The 23,103-nt window shown below is 39.5% G+C and overlaps 1 protein-coding gene and 1 long non-coding RNA gene across 3 annotated transcripts in view; one reads left to right on the forward strand and one right to left on the reverse strand.

Moving 5' to 3' along the window:
- Positions 1–23,103, forward strand: part of KLHDC10 (kelch domain containing 10) — a 65,291-nt gene that overhangs the window by 6,620 nt on the left and 35,568 nt on the right. The window contains exon 2 of one of the 2 annotated variants that reach the window (XM_519376.6): positions 19,944–20,030. The exons of the other annotated variant lie outside the window; for it this stretch is intronic. Within the exon in view, the coding sequence (XP_519376.2) occupies positions 19,944–20,030 (87 nt within the window). The remainder of the gene's footprint in view (positions 1–19,943; positions 20,031–23,103) is intronic. 2 annotated transcript variants of the gene reach the window in all.
- On the reverse strand, positions 16,641–22,522 carry LOC107975946 (uncharacterized). Its single transcript, XR_001719504.4, has 3 exons — positions 22,157–22,522; positions 21,258–21,350; positions 16,641–16,894 (listed from the first exon to the last, which is right to left on the reverse strand). It is a non-coding gene; the product is annotated as an uncharacterized LOC107975946 (long non-coding RNA).

The following is a 23,103-nucleotide window of genomic DNA, read 5'->3' on the forward strand; positions in this document are numbered from 1 at the left end:
TTGAGACCAGTCTGACCAACATGGGGAAACCCCATCTCTGCTAAAAATATAAAACTTAGCTGTTCTTGGTGGCAGGTGCCTGTAATCCCAGCTACTCGGGAGGCTGAGGCAGGAGAATTGTTGAACCTGGGAGGCAGAGGTTGCAGTGAGCCAAGATTGTGCCACTGCACTCCAGCCTGGGTGACTGAACAAGACTCTGTCTCAAAAAAAAAAAAAAAAAAAAAGAACAGTATATGTATTTATTGTCATTCAAGTATTGTTTTGTATCTATCAACATTAAAAAGTTGTTTATTTTTTTATATAGGCCTCTCACATTTCTTATTATGTTTATTCCTTGGTGTTTATCTTGTTTGTTGCTATTGTAAATGGGGTTTCTACTACTTTCTTTTTTCTTTTTCTTTCTTTTTTTTTTTTTTTTTTTGAGATGGAGTCTTGCTCTGTCGCCCAGGCTGGAGTGCAGTGGCACCATCTTGGCTCACTGCAAGCTCCGCCTCCCGGGTTCACGCCATTCTCCTGCCTCAGCCTCCCAAGTAGCTGGGACTACAGGCACCTGCTACCACGCCCAGCTAATTTTTTGTAGTTTTAGTAGAGATGGGGTTTCACCATGTTAGCCAGGATGGTCTCGATCTCCTGACCTCGTGATCCACCGGCCTCGGCCTCCCAAAGTGCTGAGATTACAGACGAGAGCCACCGCGCCCGGCCGGGGTTTCTACTTTCTTTTATAACTTTTATGTGGTTGTTTGAATATGAGAATGCTATTAAATTTTGAGTATTAATTTTGTACCTAGCCACGTTAAGAATTCTAATATTATCTATAATAGTTTCCCAGTTGTTTTTCTAGAGAATAACAGGTATAGCTAAATAATCATATCATTACTGAATAATGATAATTTTATCTTCTCCTTTTCATTTTTTTTTTCTGTTTTTTTTAAATAGGCCTGGCGTGTTGGCTCATGCCTGTAATCCCAGCACTTTGGGAGGCTGAGGCGGGCGGATCACTTGAGGTCAGGAGTTTGAGACCAGCTTGGCCAATATGGTGAAACCCCGTCTCTACTGAAAACACACACAAAAAAATTAGTCGGATGTGGTAGTGCATGCCTATAGTCCCAGCTGCTCAGGAGGCTGAGGCAGGAGAATCGCTTGAACCCTGGAGGCGGAGGTTGCAGTCAGCAAAGATTGCGCTATTGCACTTCAGCCTGGGTGACAGAGCAAGACTCCGTCTCCAAAAATAAAAAATAAATAAAAATAAAATAAAATAGAGATGGAGTCTTGCTGTGTTGCCCAGGCTGATCTCAAACTCCTGGGCTCAAGTGATCATTCTGTCTTGGCCTCCCGGGATTACAGGTATAAGCCGCCGCGCCCTGCCCTCCTTTTCACTTTTTTTTTTTTTTTTTTTGAGACGGAGTCTCGCTCTGTCACCCAGGCTGGAGTGCAATGCTGCAGTCTTGGCTCACTGCAACCTCTGCCTCCCGGGTTCACGCCATTCTCCTGCCTCAGCCTCCTGACTAGCTGAGATGACAGGCGCGTGCCACTACACCCGGCTAATTTTTTGTATTTTTAGTAGACACGGGGTTTCACCATGTTAGCCAGGATGGTCTCGATCTCCTGACCTCGTGATCCACCCTCCTCGGCCTCCCAAAGTGTTGGGATTACAGGCGTGAGCCACCGCGCCTGGCCCCTCCTTTCACTTTTGATACTTATTTCTTTATTTTGTTCAATTGATTTCACTAGTACTTTCCAAAAATACTAAACAATAAGATAGTAGTGGAGCTTTGTCCTATTCCTTACTTCAATCAGATATTTTTAATGCTCTCCTATTAAGATTAGATCTGGCTTTAGATTGAAGCATACATATTTTATCATGTTAAAGTATTCAGCTGTTACTGTTTTTTTAAAGTTTTTGTTTTGTTTTTGTTTTGTTTTTGTTTTTTTTGAGGCAGAGTCTCACTCTGTTGCCTAGGCTGGAGTACAGTGGCTCGATCTTGGCCCTCTGCAACATCCGCCTCCTGGGTTCAAGTGATTCTCCTGGCTCAGCCTCCCGGGTAGCTGGGATTACAGGTGCCCGCCACAACGTCTGGCTAACTTTTGTGGTTTTGGTAGAGACAGGGTTTCATCATGTTGGCCAGGCTGGTCTTGAACTCTTGACCTCAAGTGATTCGCCCACCTCGGCCTCCCAAAGTGCTGGGATTACAGGTATGAGTCACCATGCCAGGCCTAAAGTATTTTTTTAATAAATAGAAGTAATGTTGCTAATGCCTTTTCAGCATCTATGGGAATTATAATGTAATTTTTGTCCTTTGATCTATTATTGTGGTAGATTGTGTTAATGGATTTATTGTTACTGAACCATTCTTGTGTTCCTGAATTAACTTACTTTGTCGTGGTGTATTAGTATTTTAAACGTACTGCTGGGTTCTGTTTGCTAAACTTTACTTAGAAATTTTGCATCACTCCTCATAGGCGTTTTCATTTTCCTTTCTGTTTTTTTTATTGTGTTATTTTTGTTTCCACTTTTATAAAACTATTTCAAAGCTTGCCTGCCTGCCTGCCTTCCTGCCTTCCTTCCTTCCTTCCTTCCTTCCTTTTACCTTCCCTCCCTCCCCCTCCCCTACCTCCTCCCTTCCCACACCTCCTCCCCCCCTTCCTTCCTTCCTCCCTTGCTCCCTGCCTCCCTTTCTCGCTTCCTCCTTCCCTCCCTTCCTCCCTTTCTTCCTCCTTCCCTCCCTTCCTCCCTTTCTTCCTCCCTCCCTCCCTCTGTCGCCCAGGTTGGAGTGCAGTGGTGCAATCATAGTTCACTGCAGCCTTGAATTCCTGGGCACATGCCAACCTCTTGCTTTAGCCTCCTAAGTAGCTAGGACTACAGGCGTGCACCACCACACCCAGCTTATTTTTAATTTTTTTGTAGAGATAAGGCCTTGCTATGTTGCCTAGGCTGGTTGCAAACTCCTGGCCTCGAGTCATCCTCTCACCTCAGCCTCCCAAAGTACTAGGATTACAGGCATGAGCCACTGTGCCTGGCCCTTCCTTTCTTTTTCTATGCATTTTTCCCCCTCTGTGGTTAAATGGCATTGAAGTTAAAGGTTTTGTGGAATTCCCCATGAAGTCATTTGGACCTCCTCTTTTTTAGGGGGTAGAAGAAGCTCTTAGACAATTATATTGTCCAATTATATCATACTTCTTAGTTTTTTTGAGACAGGGTCTCACACTGTTGCCCAGGCTGGAATGCAGTGGCACAGTCATGGGTCACTGCAGCCTCAACCTCCTGGGCTCAAGGGTTCCTCCTTCCTTAGCCACCTGAGTAGCTGGGACTACAGGTGTACACCACCACACCTGGCTAATTAAAAAAGAAATTTTTTTTTGTAGCAGTGGGGTCTCAATGTTGCCCAGGCTGATCTTGAATTCCCAAGCTCAAGCAATCCTCCCACCTCGGCCTCCCAAAGTGCTGGGATTATAGGTGTGAGCTACCGTGTGCAGACCAATTATATCATTCTTTGATAGTTGGCTGCTTACAATTTATATCTTTTGGGGGTAGCTTTGATAATTTATGTTATCCTAGAAAATCACCCAATTCATCCAGATTTTCAAAATTATTTGTGTGAATTGACCAAGGTATTCTTTTATGATTACACAATTATTTCCTGGATTTGCAACTACTCATTATCATTTCTTATTTTGTATTATGTGAGGCTTTGCCCTTTCTTGTTCATAACCGGCTCTTGGATTTTTAAAACTTAGTTCCAATATTTTCTTTTTTTATTAATTTTTTTCTTTCAGTTTTCTTTTTTTTTTTTTTTTGAGACGGAGTCTCGCTCTGTCACCCAGGCTGGAGTGCAGTGGCGTGATCTTGGCTCACTGCAAACTCTGCCCTCTGGGTTCACGCCATTCTCCTGCCTCAGCCTCCTGAGTAGCTGGGAATATAGGCGCCCGCCACTACACCCGGCTAATTTTTTGTATATTTAGTAGAGACGGGGTTTCACCGTGTTAGCCAGGATGGTCTCGATCTCCTGACCTCGTGATCCACCTGCCTCGGCCTCCCAAAGTGCTGGGATTACAGGCGTGAGCCACCGCGCCTGGCCTCTTTTATATATTTTGTTTGTTTGTTTTTTATTTTTGAGACGGAGTCTCTCCCTTGTCACCCAGGCTGGAGTGCAGTGGCATGATCTTGGCTCACTGCAACCTCTGCCTCCTGGGTTCAAGCTATTCTCCTGTCTCAGCCTCCCCAGTAGCTGGGATTACAGGCGCACGCTGCCATGCCCCGCTAATTTTTTGTATTTTAGTAGAGACAGGGTTTCACCGTGTTGCCCAGGCTGGTTTTGAACTCCTGAGCTCAGGCAGTCCACCTGCCTCGGCCTCCCAAAGTGCTGGGATTACAGGCGTGAGCCACTGCACCCGGCATTTTGATAATGTTAAGTCTTCTAGGTCGTTGAACATGTTGTATTTCCATTTATTTAGATCTTGAACTTATGTCAACAATGTTTTGGGTTTTCACAGGTCATTTATGTTTTGCCTGCCTTTCTCAATTCTGTCATCTATTAATATGTCCCTTACTATGTTTTCAGTAGTGTCTGGTACTCCTTTGTGCTACTTTCAATGAAGATTTCATTTCCGCGTTGGTTTTATTTTTCTCTTCCATTTCTTTTCTGTTCTCTGTTTATATTTCTTTCTATTGTCTGCCTTTCTAGAGCTAGAATCTCTTTTCTTTTCTGAACTTGAGACATTAGTTTTTGTAAAACCTGTTGTCTCCCACCCCCTACCACAGCCACTATATAAAAGGAATACAAACTCATTAATTAAAATTTGGATAATAGGCTGGGTGTGGTGGCTCACACCTATAATCCCAGCACTTTGGAAGGCGGAGGCGGACAAAAGGCTTAAGTCCAGGAGTTTGAGACCAGCATGGGTAACATAGTGAGACCTTGTCTTTACAAAAAATAAACAATATTAGCCAGCTGTGGGGGCACATGCCTGTAATCCCAGCTAATCCCAGCTACTTGGGATGCTGAGGCAGGAGGATTGTCTGAGCCCAAAAGGTTGGGGCTGTAGTGAGCCGAGATCATGCCACTGCACTCTAGCCTGGGCAGCAGAGTGAGATGCTGCCTCAAAAAAACCCCCAAAATTGGAAAACGTAGAAAAATTGAGACAAGGAGAAAATTACTTAAAGACAGCTATATCAACATTTTGATATTTTACTTTCCTTTTAGTTCTTTATCAAGTGTTCATCTTTTTTTTTTTTTTTTGAGTCTCACTCTATCGCTTAGGCTGGAGTGCAATGGTACAATCTTGGCTCAATACAACCTCCGCCTCCTGGGTTCAAGCAGTTCTCCTGCCTCAGCCTCCCAAGTAGCTGGGATTATAGGTGTGAGCCACTGCACCCGTCCAGGAATCTGCATCTTAAGATGTTTCACGGGTGACCAGTTTGAAATTCAAAAATAAGAACTTCTTGTAGGCAGAATAAATTCTGGAGATTCTGTTAGTTTCTTTGGGTTTCTTTTTAATCATTTAATACTGTGTAAATAATTACTTATCACCTGTAGGAATTTGGGATTCTCTTAAAACTGTTCTATATTTAAATGTTTTACTCACAAGGCTTGCTTATGTTTTCTGTTATTTTATTAGGTGGAATCTCTTTCTCCTCAGTTTACCATATGAAATAACATTTTAGGTTTTTTCCTAGCTGGTGGCCTATTTTACTTCTCCCTGTTATAGCCAGGCTTTCAGAAAGAATAGACTCTGTTGTTTATATTTTAATTTCTTTTTTCTCTTCAGTCTTTTGCAGTCTCACTTCTGCCTCCATCGTTCTACTCAAGTGCTCTTACTAAGGTAATAACGTCCTAATTGCTAACTCCAGTAGATAGCTCTTAGTTTTCATCCTACCCAGCTTCTCTAGAATTTGGTTTTAACTGTCTCCTATGCTAGACCCTAGGAATACATAATTAACTAAAGTTCCTGTTCCTAAAGAGCTCTTATTCTTGTATCTCTTGAACTTCCTATTAGTTTTCCTTTATCTGCCACTTAATATTGGTATCCAAGAGTATTTCTTTTGTTTGTTTCCCCTTCTTACTCTTAGTAAGATATCATTAATGTCCTGACCAAACCTACATCTATGTCTAACCCACATCTCTCTCTCTGACCTGTTTGCCAGCAGCCTCTAGATGTTTCTACCAACTGACTGATGAGTACCTCAAATACAACATTTTCAAAAAACAATTTCATCATTTTTCCTGGCAAACCTGTTACTTCATCCTGTGCTCCTTATCCTGACTAATTTAATGGCTATATCATCAATTTGGTGAGTCAAGCCAGAAATGTGGGAATCACATTAGATTCCTTCCTTTTACTCATTCCTTATAGAATTGGTCACAATTCGATAAGGAATTGTGTTGTTGATTCTTCCTCCTTACCCTCACTCTATTTGTCCCTTTCTACCTCTTTACCCTCCGCATTTATGTCTTTCATTTTATATTTCAGCTATACAGAAGTATTTTCAGTTAGTTGCCTTAAATTCTTGGAACAAGGTAGGTTGAGAGGAGAGATTTTTAAAAACTTGGAATTTCCTGTGCTACACTGTTTTTTGATTCTGTACATACCATTTCTTCTTTCTAAAGTGCCATTCTCCTAGTCATCTTCTTAGACCCACCCTTGTATACTTTAATCTACATAGCATTTTTTCCTATTCTCTCTTTTAAGCCCAGCACTTTGGGAGGCTGAGGCAGGAGAATTGCTTGAACCCGGGAGGTGGAGGTTGTAGTGAGCTGAGATTGCGTCACTGCACTCCAGCCTGGGCGACAGTGAGACTCCATCTCAAAAACAAACAAACCCACAAATGACTTATGTGTGTCAAGTCAAAGGGACATTTTAAAATCTCCATCTGCCTTGATCTCCCTTCATTTTTAAACATCCTTTTCCCTTTTGGCTTCCTGGGTGTCAGGTCTCGTTTTCTTATGTGTCTGGCCTCATCCTTAGTCGTCTTTGTCAACTCTTTCCCTTCTACCAGGACTTTATGTATGAGAGTTCTCAATTCTTGGTTCTGTGTCCCCACCCTTCTCTTTTCAACTTACTCGAGGTGTTCTCTTCCAAATCTGTGATTTTCAATATCTATCCATATGCCAATAAGTTATGCCACTTTGTAATTTCAGCCCAAATCTCTTTTGAGGGCCATTTCCTTGCTTTCTCCATATCTACAGTTACATGCTTCATATTTCTGAAGCTCAGCAAGCCTAAAACTGAATTTGTGATCTTTATTATAAAATTGAAGGGTAACTATTGGGTAATTTTAAGCACAGGAGTGATGTGGTATGATTTATTATTTTCTAAAGCTCCCTCTAGCTGCTGGTTGGAGAATGGCTAATGGGACATGGTAACACAGATGCATGGAGGTCATTTAGAAGACTATAGAAGTACTTTCCTAAAAAGATTGTGGTGGCTTGGACTAGGTGGTATATCAGTGGTTGGAAGTGGTTGAATATGAGATGTATTTTGAAAGTAGCATTAATAGGATTTGCTATGAGGTGTGAAGGAGAGAGAAGAATCAAGATGATTGCTAACAAGGCTAGATGCAGTGGTTGACGCCTGTAATCCCAGCACTTTGGGAGGGAGGCCAAGGTGGGTGAATCACTTGAGGTCAGGAGTTTGAGGCCAGCCTGGCCAACATGGCGAAACCCCGTCTCTACTAAAAATAAAAAATCAGCTGGGCGTGGTGGCGCATGCCATTAGTCCCAGCTACTCGGGAGGCTGAGGCACAAGAATTGCTTGAACCCAGGAGGCGGAGGTTGCAGTGAGTCATGATTGCACCACAGCACTCCAGTCTAGGTGACAGAGCGAGACTCTGAAAAAAAAAAAAAAGACTCCTAAGTTTTTGTCTTGAGCAATTGGATAGATGACAGTCTCATCAAATGTGATGGAACAGATCTGAAGCAGCAGGATTGTAGGGGGCAAATCAAGAGTGTTGTTTTGGCAGTGTTAAGCTTGAGATGCCTATTTGACCTCCAAGTAAGGATATAGAGTAAGTAATCTTTACATTAAAAAAAATCAAACTCAAGGGAGATGGTGAGGCTCACAATGTTTTTTGGAATTATTAGCAAGCCATTGGACTGGATGAGTTCACCAAAGAATATTTTTAGCCAGGTGTGGTGGCTCATGCCTGTAATCCCAGCACTTTGAGAGGCTGAGACGAGGTTGGGAGTTTGAGACCAGCCTGGCCAACATGGTGAAACCCCGTCTCTACTAAAAATACAAAAATTAGCCGGGTGTGGTGGCGGGTGCCTGTAATTCCAGCTACCAGGGAGGCTGAGGCAGGAGAATTGCTTGAACCCAGGAGGTGGAGGTTGCAGTGAGCCGAGATCATGCCACTGCACTCCAGCTTGGAGGACAGAGCAAGACTCCATCTCAGAAAAAAAAAAAAAAAAGAATATTTTTAAAAATTGGGCAGAAGACTATATAACTCTTGAAAGTGAGAAGGAAAGGAGAAGCAAGCAAAGGTCAGTGAGGTAGGAGGAAGACCAAGACTGCTTGGTTTCATAAGAGTCAAGAGAAAAACATGTTTCAAGAAGGAGGGAGAGGTTACCTTGTCGAGGGCAAGGTAGGATAAGGTTTTAAAATGGTAGACTCAGCCGGGTGCAGTGGCTCCTGCCTGTAATCCCAGCACTTTGGGAGGCTGCGGTGGGTGGATCACCTGAGGTCAGGAGTTCGAGACCAGCCTGGTCAACATGGCAAAACCCCATCTCTACTAAAAATACAAAAAACAGCCGGGCGTGGTGGCTTGGGCCTGTAGTCCCAGCTACTTGGGAGGCTGAGACATGAGAATCGCTTGAACCCAGGAGGTGGAGGTTGCAGTGAGCCGACATTGCACCACTGCACTCCAGCCTGGGTGACAGAGTGAGACTCTTTCTCAAAAAAAAAAAAAAAAAAAAAAAAAAATTAACAACAACAATAAAATAAAATGGTGGACTTTGTACTACCATTAGTACAGTACTATAAGTAATCTTACAGGGTATAGTAGGCCTTTGTGGGCTGAGTAGGGACTGACCTATTAACTATTTATAACATTGGAAAATATATTAAGAATTTCAAATGACAAATTGATGTAATTACTTAGAATTTTGAGGTGCAGCCTAATTTTTATTAGCCTGTATATTTTTTAAGGCTTTATTTTCCCCAAATTATTTTTAAGGCCATTCCCTTACTTTTTAAAGTAAGCAGTCCTTGTCTTCCTCCTACTTTATTGACCTTCTTTGCTTCTTTCCTTTTCACTTTCAATGGTTCTATAGTCTTCTGCCCAATTTTTAAGTGGTTTTGAACACTCTGTATCATTAGACTTTTACCAGTATCAGTATTGGGCAAGCTTGTAGAACACATAAAGGTTACGCTTACTTAAAATATGTAAGTATGATTTCCTATGATTGAATGCATACAGCTTTCCTCCTAAAAGTCTTTTTCATTAATTTTTAAAATGAAAAAACATTACATAAACTTGGTAAAATCAAATAGTATGCAAGAGGAGAAAGTGTCCCTTTCACCTGAGATCCCTCGTTTTGCAGTCTGTCTCCCTAGCAGTGTCATCTCCCTAGAGTTTCTGGTCTGTCTTTCCAGAAATAGAATTTGCATATATGTGCATATAGGTGTATGTTATCTTTATATTAAAACAGAGTGCAACAACAAAGTATTCTTTCTGCATCTGTCTTTTTTTTAACTTAAAAATATATTTTGGGGATTGTTCTGTGTTAGCACATTTAGACTTATCTCATGCTTCTTCATGGCTGAAAGTATTGTGTTGTGTGAATGTGCTGTAATTTACCAGCCACACAATTGATGGATATTTAGCTTGTTTCTGGTTTCTGTTATTTAAGAACAATCACTGCAATGTATAGTGATAAATATTGCTAATTTGCCTTTTAATATCTGTGCTTTTAAAGTTTTCCTCAAGTTGTAGAACTTAAAAACTCACACTTATCCCCTTATTTTACTCCGCTTTCCCATTCAGCTAGTCTTTTACATCCTTATGTTTTATCCCTATAATAATATTAGCCAGGGATTTATATAAACATTTACTTATAACCCAGTAAGGGAACGGATACTATTGCTGTCCCCTTTTTTATAGTTAAGGAAGCTGGGGTACCCAGGACAAAACCTTGTCCAAGGACATACAGCTAGCAAGGGACAGAGCTAGGATTTAGACCCAGGCAATGTGGTTCTAAAGTCCATGCACCATGCTGCACTCCCCTCTGCTTCCTGTCCTTCCCAGTTCTTTTTGTTACTAGTACTGTAATTGAGGTCCTCACTGGTGTAAACTGGACTACACTAAAAATGTTTTTTTTTGCTATTCCTAGTCTTACTTTCCTAACCCATTCTCTATATTTAAACAAGATTAATCTTCCTAATGCACAGCTATGGTTATGTTGCTTGTCAGATCAGAATCCTTCAGTAGCTTCCTGCTGCATTTAGAATCCAGCCCAATCTCATGCTCTTCCCTTTTATATTTGCTATATTCCATGAATTTGTTCCAAGCTTTATCTAGGATGTGAGCATTAAAGCGTCATAAGACATAATAAGACTGGATAGTGAAGTGAAATTAGAAGTATTATGACTCACAAAAAAATGAGATAAGTGATCTTTGGAGTTGAATGGTGTTTTTTCTTTTGAGTTTTTTCCCTTTTTACCCATAGTAGCTCCTGCCATATGGTTTCATCAACAAACTGTCAACTCAATTAATTTCAATCAGATGTGTAATTGATCAAATGCTAACCACAAATATTTTGGTGTCACATAAAACAAATTCCTTAAAACACACACATACACACAAACCTAAAACAGAAATATGGAATTTCTTTTTTTTTTTTTTGAGATGGAGTCTCGCTCTTGTCACCCAGGCTGGAGTGCAATGGCACAGTATCGGCTCACTGCAACCTCCACCTCCCGGGTTCAAGCAATTCTCCTGCCTCAGCCTCCCGAGTAGCTGGGATTACAGGTGCTCGCCACCACGCCTGGCTAATTTTTGTATCTTTAGTAGTGATAGGGTATCACCATGTTGGCCAGGCTGGTCTCGAACTCCTGACCTCAAGTGATCCACCTGCCTCGGCCTCACAAAGTGCTGGAATTACAGGTGTGAGCCACTGTGCCCGGCCATGTTATACTTTTTAAAGCAACTTTTAAAATATCAGATATTAGATATTAAAAATTTGCTAATTAGTGACTATTATTTGCTTTTTGCTGGATTTAGTCCAATATAAGCTTTTATATCCTTCAGTCAGCTCTAGGTATTTTCTTGGAAGGCATTGCATTTGCCAATAGAAAATGACCTGAGAGAAGGGAAAGTGAGTTCATAAAGAAAAGTTGTGTCTTCACCTTTTTTTTTTTTGAGACTTACTCTGGCTCTGTCCCCAGGCTGGGGTGCAGTGGTGCAGTCTTGGCTCACTGCAACCTCTGCCTCCTGGGTTCAAGCAATTCTCCTATCTCAGCCTCCTGAGTAGCTGGGATTACAGGCGTGCACCACCACGCCTGGCTAATTTTTGTATTTTTAGTAGAGACGGGGGTTTTACCATGTTGGCCAGGCTGGTCTCGAACTCCTGACCTCGAGTGACCCACCTTCCTCAGCTTCCCAAAGTGCTGGGATTACAGGCCTGAGCCACCAGTCCCGGCCGTGTCTTCACTTTCAAAATTGATCACTTTTCTAGTTTGGTTTTTTGTTTTTCTTTTTCTTTCTTTCTTTCTTTTTTTTTTTTTGAGACAGTCTCACTCTGTGACCCAAACTGGACTGCAGTGGCACAATCTCGGCTCACTGCAACCTCTGCCTCCCAGGTTCAGGTGATTCTCCTGCCTCAGCCTCCCGAGTAGCTGGGATTACAGGGACCTGCCACCACACCCAGCTATTTTAGTAAAGACAGGATTTCACCATGTTGGCCAGGCTGGTCTTGAACTCCTGACCTCAAGTGATCCACCTTCCTTAGCCTCCCAAAATGCTGGCATTACAGGCCTGAGCCATCGCCCCTGGCCTCAATTTATTTTTCTAAGTGAAGTTTTACTGGAGATAAAAAGGAAGGAGATGATACTCAATTAAGAAAAACAATCTCTGGCTATAGTTAATATTTCAAGATAGGCACATTCACATCGATACATATAAAGTACAAATGCAGGCAAGATGTTTGGTAAATCTTACAGAAAAAAACCCATGTACAGTAAAAAAAAACATATATTTTAAAATGAACTTTTATCTTTTAAATTTTTCCCCTTGTCCGAAACTTCTTAGAATCATAAAATGTTAAAATTGAAAAAGACTGCTGGGCATGGTGGCTCATGTCTGTAATCTCAGGAGTTTGAGACTAGCCTGGGTAACATGGTGAAACTCCGGCCCCATCTCTACAATATAAACAAAAATGACCCAGGTGTGATGGCACATGCCTGTTGTCTCCCTATTGGGAGACAGAAGCAGGAGGATTTCTTGAGTCCAGGAGTTCAAGACCAGCTTGGGCAACATAGCTAGACCCTGTGTCTACTTCTCCCACGCCCCGCCAAAAAAAAGAGTATTTATAAGTGCTAAGCATAGAGTAGATACTCAGTATATAAAGGTGTTTGGCATAGAGTAGATAATAAATGTTGATTATCCTAAATTTAAAAGAAAGTCATTTACTTAACAAGTAGGTCACTGTTAGCTCAATGTATGCCATTGTGAAATTTTAAAAAGATTCCTCTTCCAGGTAGACATAGTCCCATGGGTACATTGGAGAATAGAGTGAAGGCTGGATTTAGCCTCCCTTAGACACTTTGCCTGGAGCTCTTGTGCAGCGATTCCAAATACAGTATTAATTTGCTTCTCTTTTGAAATTCTTTATAGATCCTGAATTGTATATAGGAGTAGGACTGTACCACATGTTGTAGCCACCTAAGTCAGAATTCTTGGATCATTTTCTCTGATTCAATAGTTCTAATTTTTTTTTTTTTTTTTTTGAGATGGAGTTTCGCTCTTGTTGCCCAGGCTGGAGTGCAATGGCGCGATCTTGGCTCACCGCAACCTCTGCCTCCTAAGTTCAAGAAATTCTCCTGCCTCAGCCTCCCGAGTAGCTGGGATTACAGGCATGCACCACCACGCCTGGCTAATTTTGTATTTTTTTTAGTAGAGACGGAGTTTCTCCATGTTGAGGCTGGTCTTGAACTCCTGACCTCAGGTGATCTGCCCGCCTTGGCCTAATAGTTCTAATTGTTAAATATTCATAATTGTTTTAGATATATCATTTTTGAATGTAAGCTATTCCATATTGGCACCATCTTTTTTTTCTTCCTTTTGGTTTTTATTCAATTTTTATACCTTTTACTTTGAGAATTGTAGATTGATTTACAGTTTTAAGAAATAATATTGGCTGGGTGCAGTGGCTCACATCTGTGATCCCACCACTTGGGAGACCGAGGCGGGCAAATCACTGGAGCCCAGGAGTTTGAGACCAGCCTGGGCAACATGGTGAGACCCTATCTCTACAAAAAATACAAAAATTAGCCAGGTGTGGTGGCACATACCTGTAGTCCCAGCTACTTGAGAGGCTGAGGTAGGAGGATCGCTTGAGCCCAGGAGGTGGAGGTTGCATTGAGCCAAGATCATGCCACTGCACTCTAGCCTGGGTGACAGAGCAAGACTCTGTCTTAAAGAAAAAAAAAAAGAGAGAGAGAAGGGAAGGAAATAATACTGAGAGATCCATATACCCTTCCCCAGGCAATTTCTTGGAATGATAACATCCTGTTACTATTGTACAATAACACAACTAGGAAATTGACATTGATACAATCCAGTGACCTTACTCAGATTTCATCAGTTTTACACGTACTCGTGTGTGTGTGTGTGTGTATCATATTCTGTACAATTTTATTTCATGTTAGATTCGTGTGGCCACCACAGTCAAGATACAGAACAGTTCCATCACAAGGTTCCCTGGTGGTACCCTGATACAGCCACAGCCACCTTCCCTGGCAAACCCCTGGTGACCACTAATCTGTTCTCTAAAATTTTGTCATTTCAAGAATGTTATGTGAGTAAAATCATACAGTATGTAACCTTTTGACACTATTTTTTTTTCCTATTGGTTGCATGAATCAATAGTTCATGGTTGTACCACAGGTTTAACCATTCATTTCGCTGAAGGACATTGGGATTGCTTCCATGTTTTGGCTATTGTGAATAAAGCTGTTAGGAACGTTTGTGTACAGGTTTTTGTGTGGACATAAGTTTTCATTTCTCTGGGGTAAATGGCCAAGAATGTAATTGTTGAGTTGTATGGTAAGTATATGTTTAGTTTTGTAGGAAACTGCCATACTGTCTCTCAGAGTATGTGTGTATCATTTTACATTCCTCCCAGCAAAGTATAACTCATCCAGTTCCTCTGCATCCTTGCCACCATGATCAGTTTTGATAAAACACTTTGGCAACTACTGTTAACTAGTCTCTCTCATTTTTAGAAAATCAGAACTGACTTCTTACATGTGTCTTCAGGTTCTCTAGAATGAGACCTTTGGTTACTTATATCAATTTGACTTGGCAATTGGCTCTTAAATGTTTGGAGGAATTCACCAGTGAAGCCAGCTAGTATTCTTAAATCTTTTACACAATACCTCAATTTATATTTTTTCATCAATATCTATATTAGTCATTTTCTATATCCTTCATCTGAATAAGACAGATACTTTAATGTTCTTCTGGTTTTCCTTCTCTCAGCCTCCCTTCCTACCCTTATAAATATTCCTGTTGATAGCATCTGAGATTATAGTTTTGAATGTTAGTAATGTTTTTTTCCCCAGTCAGTGCATATTTAGACTTAAAGGTTTTACTGGTTTCTCTGCTTACCCTTTTCTTGGGCCTTGTTTGTTATTCTTGCATTAATTTTTTTAAAAAACAATCCAGTTATATATCTTTGAGTAATTATTTCATCAGAAGTCTGAAGGAAGCAAACTTTTTGGGTCCTTGCATATAAAAAAATTTCTTTATTTCACTCTCCTTCTTAAGCAAGAGTTGGAGTAGGTATAGAATTCTAAATGTAAAACTATATCCAAGTGTCCCAGGACAATTTGTTGAAAAGACTATTTATTCCCCACTGAATAGTCTTGTCACCCTTGTCAAAAAAATCAGTTGACACTATGGATGTTAGGGTTTACTTTTGGACTCTCAATTTCATTAATTTAATCTGTATGTCCATCCATATGCCAGTACCACAGTTTTTGAATACTGTATCTTTGCAGAAAGTTTTGAAATGAGGAAGTATGAGTCTTCTTTCACTTCTTTTTCAAGATTGTTTTGATATTCTGGGTTTCTTGCTTTTTTCCATCTGAAGTATAGGATTAGCTTGTTCATTTTGGCAAAACAAACAACAAGGTAGTTGAAATTTTAATATTGTTCGATTCTCTTTTGTGTCTTAACTTTTTAATATACTTTTCTATAATACTTCTTCATGCTTGGGCCTTAGTTTTATGCTCAATCATCTTTATCTGTGAGTCCTAGTTAGCCTTGCTGTGAGTGTTAAATCTGTTTATTGCAGCAGGTCTCCACAGATTGTGGATAGGGATGGAATAAGCAATGAGATGAAGTGTACTACTTGCCAGGCTCCTTCAGTGTTACTGTCCCCTCTTCTGCCTGGGTGTTAGTATCCCCACGGGGTTCTACCTTCTCTCTCTGATCCCAGTGTTCACACTGATTGTTCTAGCTGGAGAGTGACACCTTTGTTGTTTTTGCCACTGTTCCCATCTGGGAGCAAATACCTCTATTCTATAATGCTTGACCCAAAGAGGTAGATGGCTGGGAGGGGTTAACCTGCTATGTAACTTCTGTGCTACACTCCAATCACTTAGGCTGTAAATGTTTAAAATGGTTTCACTTCTTCCTGCTGTCTTTTACCTTGGGGCTTAGTTGACCCCGAGAGTTGGTCCCTCCACTTGCCCTGGTCCTCTGCTCTTGGTGTGTAGGACTGTGGTGTCTTCTTTAGTCCGATTCTATCTGCTTTTCATCTTCCAGTGATTCCTCATAGTATTAGTCCACTAAGGGCATTTCTTGTTTTCTTTTAATTATGTCTTTTTTTTTTTTAATGACTTTTTTTTGTTATTTGGGAGATTTTAGGGGAAGGTGAGCTTGCTCACACTGTGCTCAGCCTACCATCTTAATTCAGCCAATGACTATGTTATATTTATAGTGAAGTAAACATAGTAAAAAAGAGAAAAAACTAAAAACTAGCAAAAAATAAAATATTGATGAAATTATTGAAGAAATTATTATTATTATTATTTTTGTGGAGACAGAGTCTTACTCTGTCGCCCAGGCTGGAATGCAGTGGCGTGATCTTGGCTTACTGCAACCTCCGCCTCCTGGGCTCAAGCAGTTCTCCTGCCCTCAAGCAGTTCTCCTGCCTCAGCCTCCCGAGTAGCCAGGACTACAGGCGCATGACACCATGCCCAGCTAATTTTTTTTGTATTTTAGTAGAGACGGGGTTTCACCATGTTGGCCAGGCTGGTCTCGAACTCCTGGCCTCAGGTGATCTGCCCATCTCAGCCTCCCAAAGTGCTGGGAGTACAGGCATGAGCCACCACACCCGGCCTATATTTTTGTTTTGAAGAGTCAAAGCTATCACGTAGGAAGGTTGGCACTTTGAATATATAAAAATTAAAACTTCAATGAATAAAAGTTCAGACCAGTAATATATTTATATGAAACTGGAGAGGCATACATTTATTTAAAAATTTAAGAAGTACCTTTGTGTTGGCGTCACACTGTTATGTTGCTGGTTTCTCTTTTTTCTGCTCTTTGGGTGAAAGAATAAAATGGGTTTTGAAGTCAGTGCCTGCCTTGATTGAATAACCTCCGCAGAGTCAACAGGAGTCTATGCATACAGACTTATGCTGGTTGCTGAGAGAGAGACATGCCAAAGAAGCCCTGAGAAGACATAAAAAGGGTTTTTTATTACAGTTTTGGTGTGTTAATTATTTTTGTTTGTTTTTGTTTTTGAGACAGAGTCTCACTCTGTCGCCCAGGGTGGAATTCAGTGGCATGATCTCAGCTCACTGCAACCTCCGCCTCTTGGGTTCCAGCGATTCTCCTGTCTCAGCCTCCTGAGTAGCTGGGTTTACAGGCACCTGCCACCACGCCTGACTAATTTTTATATATTTTTAGTAGAGATGGGGTTTTGGCATGTTGGCCAGGCTGGTCTCAAACTCCTGGCCTCAAGTGATCTGCCTGCCTTGGCCTCGTAAAGCGCTGGGATTACAGGCGTGAGCCACCACGCCAGGCCCGGTTTGGTAATTTTTAATGTTATTCCCTCAGTGTTACTCCAAAGTAGTTTTTAATATTTTTCCATTATAAAATCATATATCGTAGAATTTATGGATAACATAAAAGGGGTAATAATCTCAAGCCCAATCATAACCAGTGTTAAGACTTTGGTATGTTTCTTTCCAGTATTTTTTTCTAATCACTTTTTAAAAAAATTAAAATAATACAGTATTGTTTTTCTTCCAGTCTAAAAGTAATGCCTACTCAGAGAGCTTGGAAAATAAAGACCATCATAAAGGGGAAAAAACAAAAATAATTCATTAGAACCATCCAAAGATAACTACAGTCAAGTACATTAATTTGATGTAATCTTTCCTGTATTTTTTCTGAATATATAAGAATACTTTTTTCTTTACTAAAATGGTATCATACTTTAATACTATTTTGTACACTGTATTTTTCATTTGCAATATATTGTGAATGTTTTGTCATGTTAATAAATAGTTTTGTATATACTCTTCAGTGGTATGTAGAATATGAGCATATTTAAGTATGTTTATTTAGCATACTTAACCATCCCCTATCATTGGACGTTGAAAGTGTTTCTAATTTTTTACCATTATAAATAATACCATAGTTAATATCTTTGTCCATACATCTTTCCATGCATCTATGATTGTTTCTTTAGGAATAGATTCCTAGAAGTGGAATAGCTGGGTCAAAGGGTATGTACATTTTAACGCTTTTGATACCTAAAAATGTCAAATTTTAAGCTAATCACTTGTTATATTCTGTCTTGTATTGCTAATTGTTTTGTGTGTCTGTCTTGTCTCCCTAATTAGAATGTAAACTTAAGGGCAAGGGAGGTTTCTTATATATTTAATGTATCCTTTGACAGTGTGGTTTACAGTTTTGGACTCTGGAGTCATCTCAACACATACTGTATTGATTTAAAACAATGGTTCTCTAGATTGTTGAATGTCATAAACCTGTACATTAAAAAAATATATATACTTATATTTATCCATATATGTATATTTATAGTAGATATGGGCTTGCAAATTTTCAGTTTTTCCACGAAAGAATATTAAAAAGAAAACCAACTACCATTTTCTTATCAGCATCATTTCATAAAGTAAAGAATATTTAACAACAAAAAGGTTCTAATCTCTGAAAAAAGAGCAGGCCTTTAAATGGAACATTTTAGCTTTTTGAAAAACTTATTGCCTTGTCCATATTTTTCTCATTTTGTGTTGGACTGGTGAATCTTCACCTTAGCCTAGCAGTGGTCTGTAGACCAGCATTTGAGAATCATTGATTTAAAAGACTTAGACTATTAAAAGATAAATCATTTTGCAAAATAAATAATTCTCCTTTTCCATGAGTCTGTATTCTCTACAAAATTAAGTGCACATGTGCAGGTGATGCCATTTCATTATACAGAATCTGTATATCTCTATGTACAAATTCTGTAGTAAGCAAACTAGACCCTGCTGATGGACATCTGAATATATATTTCCAGTTGCCAAAAATAAAAACCGTTCTTTTTCTAGGGAATTTAAGACAGGATAAAATATGGTGTAGTGGGAAGAGGCAAGTTTTTAGAGTCAGAAGGCCTCGCTTGAATCCTGGCTCTGGCATTAAGTCATTTAATTTTCCTTTAGCTTCCTTGCTTGAAAAATTATGATGATACTATCTTCTTCAAAGTATTTTGGTAGCTCCTGTTACAGCAGTTCCTTCACTGTAATGTAATTATTTGTTTACACATCTGCCTTCCTTATGAGACCGTGGGCTCTGAAGAGCAGGAATCATGTCCTTGTTTTGCAATCTCAGGTCCTAGCATAGGGCTCCAGGCATAGCAGATGCTTAATAAAATGATTGTTGAATCAATACAGGATTGTTGTGAGAATTATATGAGGTAATATATGTGAAAGCTCTTTGTAAACCCTAAACATTATGCAAGTGTTAATTGTTTTTATTGTCAATAAGAGCTATCTTTGGGAGCGATCAAAACTTTGGGAAAAGAGATAATTACCCCATAATAGTTCCATTAATTTAATTAGGTTTTTATTCTATTTTATAAGAAAACATATTTTAATTGGGGTTAACATGGAGGTAATTTGCTTCCTGGGAAGGCAGATGAGCCCCTTCCCTCCCTTCCCCCATGGAAGTGCCAAGATATTAAATGTTTGTTTAATTTGGTTGCTGTTTTAAAATTTAATTATAGTAGAGTCAGCTTATTTTGTATTTAAAGAATGGTGCCCATTGCTTTATCTTCTTAACCATATAATTAATAGAACCTTGAAGAGAACAGGAGCCTCTGTTATGTCCAATTAGTTTCAGAGCTCCATTTTGAAATTAACTGACTTAAAAATGTCATCGTTTCTAATCTGTTCATAAAGCTCCTGGTGAATTTTTGCCACAAGATGGCATTGGTGATTATTGAGTGCACATACTATTGAACCAGAATTCCCAAAAACGGTGCACAAAATTGTATTCTTTTGGGGGTAAGAGTTGAAAACCTTCATCACTGCTTATATGTTAATTTAATTTTGACTTCCAAAACAGGGTTAAATGCTACTTTACGTCACTTTCTTTCTGTATTCAAGTATTGTTTTGTTTCCTGTTTTTCTGTCTTTATAACTACAGTAACTATGTATTATTTGCAATGTGTTGTATGTGTCTGACTTATTGCTGATAATTGTGGTAACAGGTAAGAAGAAAATACGATGGGACCCAGTTAGGAGGCGCTTCATTCAGTCCTGTCCCATCATAAGGATCCCTAACAGGTTTTTGAGAGGTGGGTGATAACTAGCAAGAGATCTGTGCTTCGTATGGGTTAAAGGGAACTTTGAATGAATTTTCTAAGCTCAAAACTCTGGTTTTTAAAAATCATCTAAACAGCTAATGAAACAGTTGGAATAAGAAAAATCTAGAACTTAATTTTAAACCCGTTTCTTGTTGGCCACTATTGGGATTGTAATTGTAAGTTTCAGGGAGTCAGAATCACTTAGTGTATTATTAGATGGTAGAGATAAATCATCTCACTGATATAAATGGTATTCCACAGTAGCCATATTAGAAAGAATTTTGAGTGAATAATCTATAAAATATGGATGTGGGAAAGAATTTTCTAAATATGATTCTAAGGAAGAAATAAAAGATTATGTAATGGTATAAAATAAAAAACCTCTTATGTCAAATGTCATATATTAAAAGATAAAAAAGAGAATTATTTGTTAACAAAGGGGTAATATGAATATATAAAGAGTTCTTATAAACCAATAGGTTAAAAACAAATGCCCACTAGAAAAATAGGTAAAAGGATATAGAATTATCAGTTTGTTAAAAAGAAGTGCCAATAATTATGAACAAGTATTTATTTTTACTATTATTATAAACACAACAATTAAAACAATAAGATGTTTTTACCTATTAGATGAGCAAAGACCAAAAATAAGAATACCCAATGTTGGCAAGGGTATGGGAAGATAAAGCTCATATATTGAAGGAAGTGTAAATTTTATACAGCTTTTCTGAAACCAGTTTGGTAATATGTATTAAAAACCTTAGAAATATTCATACCCTTTGACCTAGCAGTTTTTACTTTTAGAAATGTTGCATTCCTTCTACTTTTTATTTTTTCTACTAATACATACTCCATACTGAAAAAAGAAAATCTCAAAAGAGGGTTGAAAACTCTGGTTCACACTATTTTTCTAGATACAACAAATTATCACACAAGCATACTTAATGTTGTAATTTAGACTGTATTAAATTATTTACAACCCAGTGTATCTAATTTTAACTGGAGTTTTGTTTTTTTTTTAACCTAGGAAAAAATCCTGCAACTGCTATAGATGTTTCTATATCTAGTTCCTAACCTATTTTTGTCACCTGAGCTCCAGAGCATGCATAAAATCAACCATAAAATGGGTCAAGATAAGATCCTCAAGATCGTATACCACCTTTTAGCATGAGTAAATTTTGTTAGTAAGAATTAAGGACCAGGCTGGGTGGCTCATACCTGTAATCCCAGCTCTTTGGGAGGCCAAGGTGGGCAGATTGCTTGAGCCCAGGAGTTCAAGACCAGCTAGGACAACACGGTGAAACCCTGTCTCTGTAAAAAATACAAAAATTAGCTGGGCATGGTGGTACACACTTATAGTCGCAGCTACATGGGAGGCTGAGGTGGGAGGATCACTTGAACCCAGGTGGCAGAGGTTGCAGTGAGCCATGATTGCGCCACTGCATTCCAGCCTGGGCGATAGAGTGAGACTTTTCTCCATAAAAAAGAAAAAAAATTAGATGATTTTAGTATTATCCATTGTACACACATGGCCAAGCAGGCATGTCTAATTCTATAGCATTTTTTCTATTTATAAATTAGAATGCCAATTTACCAATTTCCAATGAGAAATCTAACTTGTGCTGAATAAAGCATAAATTAAACTTCATTTTAGTTATATTAATATAATTATACATACTAAATATAAGCATAATTAAGGAATTGTTTAGGATATATAATTCAACATAATAATGATATAAAACACATAAACATAAAAAACAAATAGTGACATAACAGGTTGTATCTGTATGATGGGGATTTTATTTTCTTTTGTATGGTGTTTGTTTTTCAATTTTTTGATTGTGGAGAAAAAAGATTGCACAGGTAAGTTTTATACCATTGGTTATTTGTAAGCCCTCAATAGCCTCAATCAGTGGTTGAGAAAGGTGGCCCCTGGCAGTGCTGGAATTGAGGTGGGAGTTAGCATCAGCAACATCAGGATCACTAGTGGCCTTCTTTTAGTTCTCACCTTCTTTAACCTCTATGTAGTGTTTGAGGCTGTTAACTACTTGCCCTTCTTAAATTTTTCTCTTTTTTTGGGTTGCTTTACTGTATAGTTCTAGATGTTTTCTTCCTACCTCTTTGATTGTTCATTCTGTTTCCTTCACTAGCTTCTTTCTTCCTGCCCCCTCAAGGTGGATATTGTTCCAGTGTTCTGTCCTCTCCATTATCTCCTTTAGTTGTCTCATCAACTTTCACAGGCTTAAGTCTCTTCGTTTGTTCGTTCGTTCATTCTTTCATTCTTTCAGTATTTCTTGATTGCTTCCTATGTACTGTGCTAGCCTGATGATCTAAGTAATAGAGAATCAGGTAAACAGACAATTACAGAATAATTTGAGTATAATTATTTGTGGTAAGTGTTCTGATGAGGTAGCATGCTATGGGAGCACACAGGAGAGGTATCTGACTCAACTTGGCTGAAGGAGGGTGACAGAGGAGTGGCCATGAGGATGACATCACAAGGGATGTGCTTAAAGGCTGAGTAGGTGTCAGCAAAGGAGGGTTGGATCCTCTCAAACCATGGGGATCAGGCAGCTTGAGTAAAGGCATTTAGGCAAAACAGGACATGGTGTTTTTAGAGATGTAGAGAAAGTTCAGCACAGTGGGAAAGAGGTGGACAAAAGAGGCTGGAGAGGGCCCAGATCAAGTGGGCACCACCCAAGTGGAGTTTTCAGGATCAGATTTGGTTTTTTAGCTAGTGAAGAAATTTAATTAAAGGCTAATTATGAGATTATTATAGTTATCAGTGTGCAAAATGATGGAGACTGAAATGAGGGTAGTTGTAATAGGAATGGAGAATAGGGGCCGGGCATGGTGGCCTACACCTGCAATCCTAGCAGAGTGAAACCCTGCCTGTCTACATACACACACATGCACGCATGTACAATTAGCCGGGTGTGGTGGGGGCATGCCTGTAGTCCCATCTACTTGGGAGGCTGAGGCAGGAGGATCGCTTGCAACTAAGAGTTCGAGGCTACAGTGAGCTATAATCATGCCACTGCATTCCAGCCTGGGTGAAAGAGCA

This window comes from Pan troglodytes, chromosome 6, assembly GCF_028858775.2.
Source record: "Pan troglodytes isolate AG18354 chromosome 6, NHGRI_mPanTro3-v2.0_pri, whole genome shotgun sequence".
In the NCBI taxonomy this organism is placed as follows: domain Eukaryota; kingdom Metazoa; phylum Chordata; class Mammalia; order Primates; family Hominidae; genus Pan; species Pan troglodytes.